Raw genomic sequence first — 17,261 nt, 5'->3', positions numbered from 1 at the left:
GTGTCCCTCTCTCTCTTTCAAAAATAAATACACGTTAAAAAAATTTTTTTTCACAGAAGATACTTGTTAGATAAGATGAATTTTCCAGTTGGTAAAATTTCAGACTTTGCAAGAACGAGACAGAGATAGGCTCAAGGGTTGGGCATGTTTTACAGAAAAATACGGGTGATTTGGAAAACCCGTAGAAGGGGAACCACTGAGCTCAAAAAATGTCTGTTGTATGATTGGATTACTCGATGAATCATTGTGTTCTACCCCAGGGTCAGCATATAAAAATAATTTTGGCCTTTGATAGAGAGCAGAGGAGGGCCAGTGGGCTCAGGAGTCAGGCTCCTTGATAGAAACCCAAGCTCTGCCATTTCCTTGGACAATTTACCTGACTTCATTGTGCCTCCATTTCTTTCTTTATAAAATGGATTTAAAACAGTACTTACCTCACAGGGTTCACAGGAGAATCGAAGGGTAACTGTATGAAGTGTTTAGAAGAGTGCCTGGCACTTAGTAGGAGTCCATAACTCTCAATATTCTTCCTTCTCACCTCCTGCCCTTGAGCCCACGGACTTTCAAAAGGATGTCAGTTGTCAGTTTTGTAATGAATTGCATAGTGGGGTTAGTCAGATGGTGGTGGGGGCTGATGCCAATGGTAGTCTCCATGACCAAGTAAGGAATTAAATAAAAACATACCTACATACCTAAATAAATGAATATATACATAAGTGTGTGTGTGTGTGTGTGTGTGTGTGTGTGTGTGTACACACATATATATGAAACAGAATTCGACAATCTATCCGGAGTGTTGTCTGGCCACTTTAGAAAACAAGGTGTGCTTCTCTTTCCTGGTCTTTCCAAACAAACAGGAGATCAAAATCGCTGCCGTCAAGTTTCTTATCCTGTTCTCATCATAGACATGCTCATGAAATGTTGTACTGTGAATAGGGCGCTTTGCCTTTCATCACCGAAGTGTCAGTGTTTTCCTTTCTTATATGCACGTTGCATTTCCTTGTAGCTGTAATGAATGAAATGAACTGATCAGATCTAGTCTCTGAAAAAAACTAGTGCGGCCTAGAAAAATCGGAAACACACACATGTTCTCGGCTTGTCCCCTCTCCTTCCTCGCTTCCTCTGCCTCCTGTAATAAATGCCTATTCATTGTTTCTTCTTCCAACGGTATCTAATAATGCTCCCTCCTGGCCAGCCACCTGTGATACAAAACCTAAAGTCTAGGTAGAGAGAGAGCTTGCTGGAGACATAGAACAGAAGGCGTAGGGTTTTTGTTTGCCAGCTGTCTTTGTTCAGAATCTGAGTGATAGGCAAAGTGGGGGAAATTGAAAGAAAATCAAAAATCACAAACAACAGAAATTAAGCAAACGTACCAAATATAAACCTAGGGATGTGTATTTATGGAGAGAGAGAGATCCAGGAGGATGAATGCCTGGGAGAAGAGTTTTTGAATGTTTTTGTTTGTGTTGAAAAGTGAGGGCAGGTTTACAAGTGGCTTTAGGGTAAGAGAGCATTAGAGAAGAAAGGAAAGGAAATTCTTGGGAAGCGTGGCTGTGAGTTCAAGGATTCTCTCTTGTGATCTTTGTGCCATATATAAGTTGATTTTCAATCACTTTTTGTTGTTAGATGGCATTTCTTTCAACATGACGAGGCTGTAAGAGACCTGGGACTTACTGGAGTTGCATGGGTTTCACATGATTTTGAATATAACATGCGTATTCTAACTCTAGAACACAAGATGTATTCTGCGTATTCCAACTCTAGAACACAAAATGTGTTCTAGACTTGCGGTTCACATTTCCTGATTATTATTCATTTTGTGAGTATGACTTCTCCCCCAATCACATCGCATGTAACTGTTTTCTTTACTTCTGCTGCTGTCTGTATGTGGGTGGCAAATAAACAAGTGATGTCACTCTCATTACTGAGAAGAAACGCCTGGTTGTTGGTCTGAAAAAAACAAACAAACAAACAAACAACCAGTAGATAAAGAGAACCTGGACACCCTGGTGAGAAAAAAAAAAAAATGAAAACAACAACAACAACAACAACAAGAAACTGAGAAAGAGAGACGATTTTCAGTCCGTAGAAGTTGGAATAAAGTACAGTGGTGCGGGGGCCCCTGGGTGGCTGTCGGTTAAGCATCCGACTCTTGATTTCAGCTCAGGTCATGATCTTGCACGTGTGAGATCGAGCCCCACACCCGGCTCTGTGCTGAGCATGGCACCTGATTGAGATTCACTCTCTCCCTCTCTCTCTTTCTCTCTCTCTTGCTGCCCCTCCCTTGCTTGTGCGCCCTCTCTCTCAAAAAAAAAAAAAATAGAGTGGTACCTTTCAGTGGCTAAAATAAGTAGAGCTGAATGGAAGAGACAGAGGGCTAAAGAGAGATCCTGTTCGGGATTCTGAGAGAAATGAGGATTGACCAAGAATAGAAGCAAAGTGGAACTGACATGAAAATAAAGATTTATCATGGGTTGTGCTATTGGAGACTGAAGTTCACTAGTGGAGGGAAATACCCCACACTGAGAGAAACAGGTATCTTTTTACATTGGGTTTCTTTTTCTGTTTTCTGTACTTGTGCTTATCCGCTTTGATTTCCGAAATCTTTCATGGTTTTAGCCCCTTCTCTTCCCTGCCACCTCCTTGCTATAAGATACCATCTGATTTTACTTGGATGGTTACGGCAGCTCCCAAGCTGCTCTCACTGCCTCCTCTCTGGCCGTCTTCCACTCTTGCTGCAGCTCCTACTGAAGTGTGTTTTAAATGATACAGATTCTGGGGCGCCAGGGTGGCTCAGTTGGTTGAGCGGCCGACTTCGGCTCAGGTCATGATCTCGCGGTTCGTGGGTTCAGGCCCCATGTCAGGCTCTGTGCTCACAGCTCGGAACCTGGAGCCTGCTTCGGATTCTGTGTCTCCCTCTCTCTCTGCTCCTCCCCAACTCATGCTCTCGCTCTCTCGCTCTCTCTCTCAAAAATAAATAAACATTAAAAAAATTTTAAATGATGCAAATTTGATCATGCCCCTTTACTGTATGAATAGAATCCCACTGGTGTTAGTGTAAAGATGAAAGTTGTTTCTGGCAATTACATACCTTTTTATCCTAATCTTGTCCCACCCTCCCGCTTCCTTTATCCTTCAGCTCTTAGACTGAGCATTCTTTCTTCTGCCACAAAGACCTTTGTAAATAATGTTCCCGCATTCGGAATATGGCTCCCATATTCCCTCTCCCTGCTCCATCTCCCCATCTCCCCTTGTCTTTTCCCCTGGGTTTTAGTCGCTCTGTAGTCAAGGACCATGGTTATTGGACTTGTTCTTTTATCCCTAGTGCCTAGGACATACGTGGCCATGGTAATTATTGACTGAATGATACTGTTGATGAAATAGACATTTGGTCCCTTTTTGCTTGTTCGTTTGTTTTTACTGAAATCAGCAGAGAACTTTTTGGTGCACCTCAGAACACCAGGCTCCGAGGCTTTGCAACAACATACTGTGAAGGAAGAGTTCAGTGAGTCTATGGGATAGTGTCTGTGGCGGGAAGGGAAACCATAGCCACAAAAAGAGCCATAAATGCTCAAGCAGAGTCAGCCTTGACAAGGAACCGTCAGCTTCCCTGTAGAAGGCCTCTCTTGAGCTGGTTTTATTCTTCTGTTTCAAAGAGTTTTCTTCTCCAGAGAAGCATTTCATCTGTGTTTAACACCCACCGGGTACTTCATTTCTCCTAATAGTAACGTAGAAAGGGACGAGTAAATAAACATGAATTCTCACACTTTATACAGACTTCCCAGATGTAAATCCCTTGAACTTTTAAAAATATCTGGCCTTGGGGCACCTGGGTGGCTTAGTTGGTTAACGTCCGAGTCTTGATGTCAGCTCAGGTCATGATCTCACGGTTCGTGGGATCGAACCCCGTGTCAGGCTCTGCACTGGCAGCACTGAGCTTGTCTAGAATTTTCTCTCTCCTTCTCTCTCTGCCCCTCCCCTGCTCACTCGTGTGTGCATGGGCTTTTCTCTCTCTCTCTCTCTCTCTCTCTCTCTCTCAAAATAAATAAATAAACATTCAAGAAAAAACCCTGGCCTTGACAACATTTATCCGCACTTAGTTTTAATTTGCTGCTTTTGTCATTCTAGCTCTCATTGTCATCGTTTAATATTTTACCTGCACGCATCTTGCATCATAGCAAAATAGCTAACTTAACAATGCATTAGATTTGTGATTTAGCTACATGAACCAAACAGCTAGTTTTATTGACTTTATCTGATTTTGGTTTTTAGCGGATAGATATTTCTTGTAGACAATTATATAAGTTCAAAAGCTTCATATTTCTACTAGTATTGAACTATGGACTAGTTTTTAAAACCAAACAGTCTAGAGATTTTTTTCTCCTACTTTTTAATAAAACAACACAGACTTTCACATTTAAAGGCTTTGCTAATTCTGAGGGCGCCTGGGTGGCTCAGTTGGTTAAGCGTCTGACTTCAGCTCAGGTCACGAGCTCGTAGTCTGTGAGTTCAAGCCCCATGTCAGGCTCTGTGCTGACAGCTTAGAGCCTGAAGCCTGCTTCAGATTCTGTGTCTCCCTCTTACTCTTTCCCTCCCCTGCACATGCTCTCTCTCTCTCTCTCTCTCTCTCTCAAAAATAAATGAACATTAAAAAAATAAAAAACAAATAAAGGCTTTGCTAATTTTGTATGTCCTAGAAGAGGAAATCTGAAGTCTCAAAAGTGATGTTCAAAGTACTTCACAGTCCAGTCCCATGCTGCTCTCTTGCTTCTCTCCCACTCCCCCACTGCCCCCCCCCAACTTTAGAGTCTGTGAATTAATCATTCATTCCAGAAACACTTTGAAGTACATTGTTTTGAGGTACTTTGAGGTATTTTTTGAGGTATTTTGAGGTGTTTTTTGAGGTATTTTGAGGTAACTACACATTTAGCTTCTATAACCAAGGTCAGATTAAAAGTGACAGACAGAAGTACTCTAGGAGTTTATTTCTCTTTCATGTCACAGCCTGCATGCAAGGAGCAGAAGGACTGAAGAGCGTTCAGTGTCCTTCTCAACTTGAGTGGCTCGTAAATGGTTCCAGCTCTCAACACTCTGTCCACGGTCAGAGCAGCAAGACAGGGAACAGAAAAAGGGAAAGGCAAGCTCCATTCCCTCTGAGGACAGGACTAAGATGTTGGCGTGTGTCGTTTCTTCCTGGAATGTGGAACAGAATCTGGTCACATGGCCATACCAAGTTGCAAGGGAGGCTGGGGCATTTCTCCTAGCCCAGCAGCCACGTGTCCATTTCTGTTGCTCTTGATGAAGTCAAGAAGGGACGATGGGGGAACAACTGTGCATGTTCGTCACACCTGCTACGTGTCCATCACCGCACTCAGTGCCAGGGGTATAGAGATGGGTGAGGCCTGGATTCTGGGGAGAACCCAGTTTAGTTTGAGGGATTTCGGGCATATACCTGTTCTCGGAATAGATCGTGAACATTTAACCTGTTTACCTTTTCTCTACGTTCTCTATAAACAATGCATTTTGTATACTGCGTGTAACCCTCTGTGCTTTTGTATCTGCTGCCCCATTGCCTGGCATGATTTCTGCCCCTATTTTCCACTGGATGCAGTTCTACCTACCCGTTCTGCTACGGCTAGCCCGAGAGTTCCCACCTTCGAGAAGCCATTAGCATTCCTTTCCGGTATAGGTAAGAGTTGTACCATTGGTGTTCCCGTAACACTCAAGTTCTGTGTTGTCTTCGCTCCGTTTTGTTGTAAGTCCCTTAAGACATGTAGGGACTGTATTTCATTCATTTCCTATTTTGAGCACCTAGCAAGCACAGTGCTGAGCAAATAGAGGTGCTTGATAGATGTTTGCTGAATCAAATTAGAGCTTGGCATCCTTTCATGGATTCTTGAATGGCAAGGTGGGTGGAATCTCTAATGAACTGGGGATCTCCGTCATATTGCGGATAATGATATCAGAGTTAATAAAAAGTTAAGTGAATTCCAAATCAAATTCAGAATCATAGAAGAGATCATGTCTCCAACAGTTCCATCTTATTCTAACTTAGAGTTCATTTTAATTCTTGATTTTTATTCAGTTATTCTAGTAAATGCGTCTTGGCTGAGATTGATGAAGGGTCTTCAAGAAAAAGCCTACATTTGAATTATAGGTTCTCTTATCTCACTAAAAATTATATCACATATGTGGGGTGCCAGGGTGGCTCAGTCAGTTAAGTGTCCGACTTCAGCTCCGGTCATGATCTCACGGTTTGTGAGTTTGAGCCCCACATCGGGCTCTGTGCTGACAGCTCAGAGCCTGGAGCCTGCTTCGGATTCTCTGTCTCCCTCGCTCTCTGCCTCTCCCCTGCTCACACTCTGTCTCTCTCTCTCTCTCTCTCAAAAATAAATAAACATTAAAATTAAAAAAACTATATCACATATATTTCTCACTAAAGTTTCTCTAAAAAATCAAATTTATGTCTTATCTACGGGAAATCCATCTTGGATGGTCTAGAAGATGTTGAGTTTTTTTTCCCCCCTCAGATCTCCCTTTAAAAGCCAATTTGCAATGTAATTTAGAAATTTTCTTTTCTTCTAGGTTTCTGATGTCATCACAAAAGTAGCCTTATTGTCTGTCTATAATTTATTCATTATTTCCCTTTTGGACCTTCTGATACATGGAGGATTAATTAGTACATGATAAAGCCATAGAATTTTCGTAGACTATTTAAATTACATAAATTACTGGGTGTAGTAATACTATTGCTTATGTTACTTATAGGCAAAACACCTGCTTATTTGGGGCCTTAGTTACTTTATTAGTGAAGGAAGAACATTCAACTAAGGCAGGACTTGTTTCGTTGTTTTGTTTTTTTTCATCTCCAGTAGCCCCTTGGGCTGTTACTAATAATAAAGATTTGTTACTTTAAATCATAGGTTTTAAGGAAATAATGGTGAAGTGTCGACAGTTCATAGGCTTGCACTTTCTAGGGCCTGAAGAGCGTAGCGGTGTGATCTTCATGGGTGGCGGGAAATAGTTAACCTCTCTTCCTGAGTGGCAGCAGCCTCTGGAGTGACTTGGGCATGGGGTCAAATGCAGATCATTAGCTGTGGCACACTAGGAGGCTGTATGAATCCTTGCTTGTTAGAATGGGTGATACCATACAAATTAATAGTTTTACCCCCAAATGCCTTAATAGTTCGTCTTCTCAGGTGTGGCGTGCACAAGGCCTTTTGGAAGAATGTTATGATCGGCTCAGTCTCAGCAAACTGTATCTTTAGAGAAGAATGTAAATTACAGCTTGCAAGAAGCATTCATTTGTAACATCTCCTGCTTTGAAGGCACCCTCACTTTGTGTCTCGTGTCTAAATCGTAGGCGATGGATCATCTAATTAATGATATTATCTAATTAATCATGTCTGACTCTGATCAGATTTACTTACCGGGGTTATGTTTATTTCATGTGCTGTAACGTAGGAAGTGAATATTTTGGCAGTGAGCGCCCGTGCGCGCGCACGCACACACACACACACACACACACACACACAGAGAAACCTGTGTGTAGCTGCAGTGATCAAGTGAGTCGGGTCCTGAGGCCACTCCAGCAATCTTTTCTACAATTCATGTGAAACACGTACCGCAAGACAAAGCATCTGACAGTTTGGAGGGTGGTTCTGTAGTCCTAGGAATCCAGAGTGAATTAAAGTCTAGACTCTGTCATTTTTCAGGGGAAAAGGGAGGAGGGAGAAGTCGCAGATCAGATATGCCCGAAGTGTTACAGAGAGAACACGGAGGCCAGGATGCTGCTGCTGGTTTGAGCGCTGGAAGGGAGGCAATAATGGCAGAGCAGCAGCGGGGGGAGCCGTGCGCTCAGAAGCAGTAGCATAAACAGCATCAGGAGTAGGGCCTCCTCTTGTAAAAAGCAGGATACTGCAGGCTTGTGAAAGGCAAGATTCTCTGATGTCTGACAGTCTCCTGAGTGGAGAATGGCTACTGTAAAAATGTTGCCAAGAAACTCTACCGATCCGGACGGTCTTAACTGTGCGGTAGTAATAGTTACCTCAGGAAAATAAATTTTACTTTTGGCCGATTTTCTGGTCTGTAGACAACTCCCCGAAGAAGATCTCAAATTACCCGAAAAAAGACAAGAAAAGAAAAGAAAAGAAAAACAGGGACAACAAAGTTTTGGCATGCTTGCAAGGACCCGTGGTGTTTTTTAGAAACTACCTAGGAAGGCAGAAGCTAAGTGTTGATTTGCCCATGCCTCTTACCTGGGAGCACAAGGTGGGAAGAAATGGACAGTGGCTGTGATGAGACGAGGAGGCACAGTGCAGCTCGGTGAAGCCACACGCTGACTGCGTTCCGCACCGCTCTTCATGCAGTGCTGTGGGCTGGTGCATCGGCGGCGAGTACGGGTGTCCTATGTAAGTTTCTATTGCTGTAGAATTGCAGCTAGGGGCTGAAAATACGGTTCGTGTCTGTCTCGTGCATGTTGCCTCTCTCGGATGTTTTTAATGCCTGTGCTGAGTATCAGCCAGGGAATCAGTCATTGGTACTACGAGTTTTCAAGACACCTGAGGTATGGGAGATGCTGCGATTGTTCCGGAGACGTTTTTATAGATCTCTGGTGCCGTGTTACTTTGATAAGATTGGAAATCACTTGCACGGGGATTGTTTGGGAAGTCCATTGTCTCAGAGATCTGTATCAGTTCAAACCAGTTGATATTCTCTTTTCCCTAAAGGAGTCCTTGTTTTCATGTGTGAATTATGGCATGGGGAAAAAAAAAAACATTATCTCTTTTAGAGAGGAATACTATGGAGTTTGTGAAATTAACGATAGCCACAGAGGCTCCTATTAAATCCTATTTTGCACAGCTTCAGAAAAAGCGTAGATGATAATCGCTTGGTGGATGACACAGCTGTTGCCACTAACGCCAGGATTTATCGCAGCTTTATCATCCTGTGACTATTTCACTGAAATAGCCCTTATTTCACGGACCTGCTGTGTTTTGCAAAATGGCTGTCTGAGTATTAAATTCTACAAGGCAGGCTTCTGCAAACACTGAAGTATCACTACTTAAAATGATTGGATGCTAATTGAAATATGCTGTGCAGTGCGCTAGCCGGCAGGTTCTGGGGAAGCGCCGGCTTTATTTTCCTGCTCTTTTTTGCATGCGGCTACTTCATTTTCAGGGACTGATGTGAAAGAGGGAGGACAAGAGGTTTCCGCAGGCTAGCCAAACTGCAGTGCTGAACGGCTTCACACTGGTCTGCGATTGCTGGCTGCAAAACAAATGGAAATTCCACAAAGGGAGCTAATCAATACTTAAGGGTGTCATGTAAAGAAACCCGTGACCTTGGAAAACTGGCCACCAGCACAGATAGTGCGTGACACTTCCAGGACAAACAAGGTCAAAATCTGATAGGATCTCAATAATAAAGTTGAGGACGGGGAGTTGGAGGCAGGGAAGGGATGACTGCTTTCCCATCGAATCCGAAAGAGAATATTCAATTTTGTTAAATAAGGCAAAGCGTGAGAAGCCCCTTTCACGTAAAGGTTTCTGTAATTGTTGTATATCCAGGGCCATTTGTCTTTTGAATGCAACAGTTGATACGCAAGGAGTGAATGTAGTAGTGAGGTAGGCAGCAAAGGTTTTTAAAGACGACATCTGCAGAAATAGATGGGTTTCTTTTTTTCTTTTACCCCCAACAGAAAAATCAATTCTTTTTTAATAGGAGTTGAGGGGAAAAGTGTTAGAAAGTTTTTTAAAGTGTAAAATTATCCGAATAAAGAAAAGCTTAAAAGTAATTTGAAATTAAAAATTCCTATTTTTCTAGAATAATGAAGGCTGACAGCTCCAGACCTTTATGTATTCCTGTTTACTCTTATATAATGAATCAGAAGAAATCTGTGGTTATGTGGCCTATTGGATAGAGGAATTCTGAAATAAGGCCTCAAAAAAGTAATAATTTCTCTCCTACTTATCTTTGTCCTTTTCCTTACACTGGACATGTAAATAAATGGAAGAGACAGCACGATCTGTAATTTTTTGGAATGTTGATGGAAAGTTTAGAAGATTTGGCTCTCCTGCTCATTCTCAAACTTTTTTTTTTTTACCTTGCATTTTGGTTAAGGATCCACAAAACTTATAGCACAACTATATTTTAAACAGATAAAAGAAATTCATACCTTTGTCACTAGAAATAAATTTTCCTTTATTTTAGAACATTTATCTCTGGGGAATTCTAACCCGTAACCCACCTGCTGTGTTAGTCTTGTTGCTTTGGCAGTTTAAAGTATGGATTGCAATTTTCCTTAGAGATAGCCACCCCAAAACTATAGGTCTGTCAAATGTGAAACATATTTCGTTTCTGTAGAGGAAAAGAACTCTCTGTGAATGGGTCTTTCTGTGAGATCTCTAACTTGCCTGTAAGTCTCCAAATGACACATTGAGTCTCGGAGCTGCTCATTGAATGACTGGGAGACAACAGAGCAAAGGACAGTCCAGAACTGTGTGTAGGAGCAGTGACCGGGCCCTTGGTCACTGAATACCCCTTATGTGGACTGTCCTGGTGGCTTTTCTCCAGCCAGTGTCCACTTCAGAGGACGATGGCTTAGACCATCATGCCAGTACCGAAATCCAGCTGAAGCTTGGGAATTTACAGTGTGTATAAATTAAAATATATATATATTAGCTCTAACATACAAATCAATTGGGGTGTGTGTGTGTGTGTGTGTGTGTGTGAACCCTCTGCTAGTTCTTATAATTTTTTTTTTTTTTTAGTATGACAGCTTTCTTAAGGATTCCTCCTACTCCAACATTGTCTCAGAAAGAATATGAAAGTTACGTGGGTTTTGAATAAAGTTATGTACATATGCCATAGTTCTTCATTTCGGGGGTTTTTATCTTCCACAGCTGTCCCCTTTATTAGGGCCCCTCCCCTAATTTGCATAACCCCACCTCCACATTCAAAAGCATTCTGCGAGTGATGCCCACCCTGCAGGCTGTGACCCCTTTCCTTTTCTTTGAGACTCAATGCAGAAGCCTTTCTCTTTGGCATTCTTCTTTGACTCCAAGACCTAGTCTTCATTATTTGGTTTACCCCTCATGATCATTCTGTTTGAACCCTACTTCCTATGTCAGAAGAAATTCCTATTTTTATCTAAACTGTCTTGCTATTTTCATCATATTGAATGACATGAAAACCTGTCAGCTGAATAAATACTATTAAGCTTAAAAGGCTATATAAGCATAGTAAGCCCTGTGTGCGCCCTTGTGAAACACTTCTAAACTACTGACATTTGCATGCACTGGAGAGCAGAGACGGATACGAACTCTTTTCAGTAAACGTTTTATTGAGGTACCGCCTCCCCGCAGAAAAGCGCAAAAATCCTAAGTGGCGACCTTGACGAGAGTTCACAGGGTGAACCAGCCTGTGTAACCAACACCCAAACCAAGAAACCAACCAACATCAGCACACTCATGGTCCCTTCCGCACACTGATCACCCCCCGCCCCCCAGCCAGGGCACCCACTCATCTGGCTTCTAACATCCTGTTTCCAAATTTTATACAGCTGGGCTCATACAGTATATATGCTTCTCTGTTCAGTTTGCGTCGTTCATCATGATACTCACAAGATTCATCCATCCATGTGGCTGCACGTTGTGGCTTATAACCTGTTCATTCTCATTGCTGTATGGCATTTCATCACGTGGCTGTACCGTATTTTAATTACCCATCTGACTGTTGATAGGCCTTTGGGTAGTTTCCAGTTTGGGGCTGCTATAAATACTGCCTCTGTGAACATTTGTGACATGCTATTTTATGGATGTTTGCATATGTACTTCTGCATATGTATACGCATATGCCAAGTCGTGGGGTATATATATGTGTATTCAGCTTAAGGTGATAGTGGTAAACAAAGTATTCCGAAAGTAGTTCCGTCAATTTATGCTCCTACCAGGAGTGCCTCACCAAAACTTGGTGTCACCTCTTACATTTTAGCCCGCCTGGTGAATGTGTACAAGAACTCCATTATGTTTGTACTTGGCATTTCTCTGATGACTAATGAAATCAGGCACCTTCTCATACACTTAGTGACCATTTGGATATTCTCCTTCGTGAGCTATTTGTTCAATTCCTTGCCTCGTTTTCTATTAGGATATTTGTCTTTTGAGGCTTTTTTCTTCAGAAAAGAATAAGCAGTGGGGCACCTGGCTGGCTCAGTTGGTAGAGTGTGTGACTTTTGATCTTGGGGTTGGGGGTTCGAGCCCCGGGCTGGGGGTAGAGATTACTTTTAAAAAATCTTAGGGATGCCTGGGTGGCTCAGTCGGTTGAGCGTCTGACTTCAGCTCAGGTCATGATCTCGCGGTCCGTGAGTTCAAGCCCCGCGTCGGGCTCTGGGCTGACGGCTCGGAGCCTGGAGCCTGCTTCGGATTCTGTGTCTCCCTCTCTTGCTGCTTCTTCCCTGTTCACGCTCTGTCTCTCTCTCTCTCTCTCAAAAATAAATAAACATTAAAAAAATAAAAAATCTTAAAAAAAAAAAAAGAAAAAGAACCAGGAAGAAGTTGATTGGCATGGTGATTAGCCAATATTCTACTGTGGTGATTAGCATAATAAAATGCTTAGCGACAGAGGGGTATATATAGATATTATTGGAGCTTGCACTCAGGCTAACCTGGGTGTGATTCTTGATGTTCTCACTTACTTACTCGGGGTTAGTGGGGGGTTATTTTCTTTTCTGAGACCCCCCACTTTTCTGAGAAATCTGTATAATTGGGAAAGTAGGAAAAGCTTACAGGATCATTTTGAGAGTTAAAATGAAATAATGTTTGTCAGCCCCTAGTATATTGCCTGGCACACAGTTGTCTCTCCAAAGCTGGAGGCACTATGAAATGAGATCGTGAGACAAAGTGACGATAGTAGGACAGCGGTAGGGAATGGTAGTGAACAAGATGGGGGGTGGCTGGCCTCAACTGGCTGGTTACTGCCTGTGTTAGCTACTACAAGTCTTGAAAAGCCTTGACAAATGGGTTAGATGGTGGAGAATGACCTAGTCTGTTACCAGTCTCCTATCAGAGCACTCTGTCCCTGGTATATGATCACTTCTGAACTTTCAGAGCGTGTAAACGGAGTGAGATCACCCAGTGATGTCACTTGTGTATAAACAGTTGACCCTTGAACAACACAGGTTTGAACTGAGCAAGTCCTTAAATATGTTTTCCTTATGACTTTCTCAATAACATTTTTTTCTCTAGCTTACTTTATTGTAAGTATGCAGTATATATTACATAAAACATACAAAACATACAAAATGCATGTGAGCCGACTGTTTATGTTATCAGTAAGGCTTCCAGCCAGCAGAAGGCTATTAGTAATTAAGTTTTTGAGGGAGTCAAAAGTTAGACATGGATTTTCAACTACATTGAATAAAACAAGCATGTTGTTCAGCAGCGAACAGTCTAACATAACTTCTGAGAAATTCAGGACTCTAGGTAAATTCCGATTGTTATTGTTACCTAATGCACAATCGTATAGACTTTTACAGAGTTTACAAAATACTTTTATAGCCCATTATTTCATGTGATGTTAAAGTAACCTTTTTAAGGCAAGGCAAATGATGATATCCCCATTCTATAGATCAAGAAACTTCAAGTGAGGAATAACTATTGCCTCAAGCCTCAAAATCCAATAGGGGCCAACCTGAGATTTAAAGTAATATGTATTCTTATCCATATATAGTGTTCTGTGCCTCCTGCTTGGGATGTATTTCTAAGTTTAAATAATGGGATTAAAATTCAGTTTAATTAACGCTAGAATTTTTTAGTGCATCTGAGTATAAAAATCAATTATCATTGAACTTGAGAAATGTCCAAGTTGTCATTGAAGAGATTTCTTGTAGTAGTATTGTGGGTAATGTACCCTTTTGACTTATTTCTCTCACAATTTCTACTTTATCCGATTCTCACAATTGTCTTAACTAGTTGACTAGTTAGGTCAAGGTACACATTTACTATTTTTGCATTGGAAAATAGGTTTTTCATGGAAAATGACTTTTTAAAGAGTTTTGGTGGCTTCCATTCTGTCCCTTCACAGATAAAAGAGTCAGATTCATAAGCACAGTAACATATATATGTAAATGTATATATGGATGGATGGTTACATGTGTATGTGTGTACGTGTTTACACACATACCTTAAATCACTTGGAGCTTTTCCAGCTATGACTTCAGATGTTTTTGAAGAGTAATAGTTGGTGTTTTAAACCTGCCTCTCGTTTAAAGTCAAATTTATATACGTTTTTCCTATAAGTGTTTATACATTCATATACATTTAAAGTCAAATTTATATACATTTTTCCTATAAGTGTATATACATTTATATACATTTAAAGTCAAATTTATATACATTTTTCCTAGCCCATTTTTCTCAAGAGATTGCTGACTTTTCAGGTTTGGGACCGCGCATGTTTGTGATAGCTCTTAATTTGGGCCATATTAAAATCCTTGATTTGACCCTTCAAATTTTTAAGATGCCGCTGATCCTAAAAAATATTTTTGAACTATTGCTCGTCTCTATAGGATGTGACAGTATGCTTCGGAAGGCATGCTTCCATCAGAGTAGAAGACCTCAGCTTCAGAAATGACAGCCGCACATGTTTAAAATACCTCACAATAAAAATACTGCTTGGGGGCGCCTGGGTGGCGCAGTCGGTTAAGCGTCCGACTTCAGCCAGGTCACGATCTCGCAGTCCGTGAGTTCGAGCCCCGCGTCAGGCTCTGGGCCGATGGCTCGGAGCCTGGAGCCTGTTTCCGATTCTGTGTCTCCCTCTCTCTCTGCCCCTCCCCCGTTCATGCTCTGTCTCTCTCTGTCCCAAAAATAAATAAAAAACGTTGAAAAAAATACTGCTTGATGATGTACTTTTTTAGAGCTTTAAGTTTTGCTTTAATTATAAGCTTCAGTGCATGAGGACATCTTATTAATAGAAAACGAGATGGATGAACATGCCTACAAACATTAAGGAGCATGGGGGGGGAGGTATGAAATTCACTTAGCAGTCTGCATCCTTTGGGCGTGTGTAGAGAATGAGCTTCCTGATCAACTGTCACAGGTATGGGATCATCCAGTTGCTTTAAAGCCTCTCAGCACATTGCTGGTTGTCTCTCATTGCTTTCCCTTCCCGTTGGAGCGGCATTTGTTTTTTGTTTGTTTGTTTTTTGGAAGATCACATTCTTTCAGCTTAATTGAGGTATAATTGACAAATAAAATGGTAAGGTATTTAAAGTGTACACCTGATGATTTGATATATATTGTGCAAAGATCCCTTCCATCTAGGTAACATGTCCATCACCTCACACTATATGTGTGTGTGTGTGTGTGTGTGTGTGTGTGTGTGTGTGTAGTGTGTGTGTGTGTGTGAGAGAGAGAGAGAGAGAGAAAATGTAAGTATCACTGTCCTAGCAAATTTCAATTATACAATATAGTGTTATCAGCTATAGTCACCATGTTAGTTATTAGATCCTCAGACCTTGTTTCTTATTGCTGAAAGTTTGTAACCTATTACTAACCTCTTTCTATTTTCCCCACTCCCCAGCTCCTTCCAGCCACTTTTCTACTTTCTATGACTTTGATTTTTTTTTTTAATTTCCACGTTTAAGTGATACCACATAGTATCTGTCTTTCTTTGTCCAGCTTATATCACTTAGCATAATGCTCTCAAGCTCCATCCATGTCGTTGCAAATGGTAGGATTTCCTTCTTTTTCATGGATGAACAATACTCCATTGTGTGTGTGTATCTCACATCTTTATTCCATTGCGTATGTGTATGTATGTATGTATGTGTATATATATATTCACATATATACATTCATATATACATTCATATGTATACATTCACACACACACACACACACACACACACACACACACACACACATATCTCACGTCTTCTTTATCCGGTCCTCTCATGATGGACAGTTACATTCTTTCCATATCCTGGCTACTGTAAATAATGCCACAATGAACTGGGCAGTATAGAGAAGAAATTTAATATGGGAATGACAGACTCTGGAGCAGAGGCCTAAAAGCCATACCTTGTAGACCCTTGGGCAAGGGTCCATCACTCTGTGCCTCAATTTCCCTTTCTGTTAAATGAGGAATAACAAGAGAATCTTACTCCTAGGTTTACTGTGAATGTTATATGTGTTAAACTATGAAAATACTTGCCGCATAGTAAGTACTCAGTGAAGTGTGAACTGTTTTAATTATCGTAATTCCTGCCTCCCTCTGCTCTGAGCACCTCTCCTGTGGTAAGAAGGTTGCTGAAAAAGAGCCGTCACTTTCAGAAGGATAAACTCATTGTTCGAAAGAAAGGTTTTGTAAAGTTTATCTACTTACGGAGAGCTTCAGCTGTCGTCAGCCACCTGTTCATTCACGAAGGGATTACTCAGCACCTGCTTTTCGCCCACAGCTATCCAGAAAGTTCAAAATACAGAGAGGAACTGAACCCCTAATCCCTGCCTTCAGGAGGCCTGGCTTACTGGTGGAGACACATGAGTTTATGGAACATTAAAATATTGAGTTAACTGGAATATCCAACAATAGGAGACAACAAATGGTATACCACCTGGAAAGAATACCAAACAGGCATTAAAGGAAAAACAGAGTGACAGGGAAGGAGGTCTGTGTTCTGAAACTATGGTACCCAAAAATTAAGTTGCAGAGCAATGTATATGGAATGATCACATTTACTCTGTGGGTGTTTGTATCTATATTGGCATCCGCATAAGAAGAGTCTAGAAGGCTCCTGGGCTCCTGGGTGGTTCAGCCGGTTAACTTCAACTCAGGTCATGATCTTGCAGTTTGTGGGTTCGAGCCCCACGCCAGGCTCCAGAGCCTGGAGCCTGCTTTGGATTCTGTGTCTCCTCCTCTCTCTGCACCCCATGCTCATGCTCTGTCTCTCTCTGTCTCTCAGTAATAAATAAATGTTAAAAAAAATTTTAGAAAGCTATAACAATGTGTGCCAAGTTCACAGAAGTGGGATTATAAGGGACAGGTGGGATTTTTACTTATTATATCATTTGACGTTTTCCAATGAGCATGCTTAATTTTTTTGATAAATATTTAAGAAGACAAATGCCTTTAAATTACTCTTTCCCTCTCCTTCTTCTAGAAAGGCTTATAAAATATAAATAAATACATATAATGCATATTTCAGCTCGTTAGAAAACATTCCACTTGAAGTGCATTGAGTGAAAACAACCCAGAAATTG

At 41.4% G+C, this 17,261-nt stretch overlaps 1 protein-coding gene across 5 annotated transcripts in view; it reads left to right on the top strand.

Annotated features, from left to right (window-relative positions):
- CACNB2 (calcium voltage-gated channel auxiliary subunit beta 2) overlaps nt 1-17,261 on the top strand; it is a 391,187-nt gene that overhangs the window by 117,680 nt on the left and 256,246 nt on the right. Inside the window, exon 1 of one of the 5 annotated variants that reach the window (XM_058681770.1) lies at nt 7,556-8,411. The exons of the other annotated variants lie outside the window; for them this stretch is intronic. Coding sequence (XP_058537753.1) covers nt 8,364-8,411 — 48 coding nt within the window. The 5' untranslated portion in view covers nt 7,556-8,363. Of the gene's footprint in view, nt 1-7,555; nt 8,412-17,261 lie in introns of those variants that run through there. 5 annotated transcript variants of the gene reach the window in all.

The sequence above is a fragment of the Neofelis nebulosa genome, chromosome 8 (assembly GCF_028018385.1).
Source record: "Neofelis nebulosa isolate mNeoNeb1 chromosome 8, mNeoNeb1.pri, whole genome shotgun sequence".
NCBI lineage: Eukaryota > Metazoa > Chordata > Mammalia > Carnivora > Felidae > Neofelis > Neofelis nebulosa.
The sequence above is the reverse complement of the archived record's forward strand: the minus strand, read 5'-3'. Positions and strand labels throughout refer to the sequence as shown.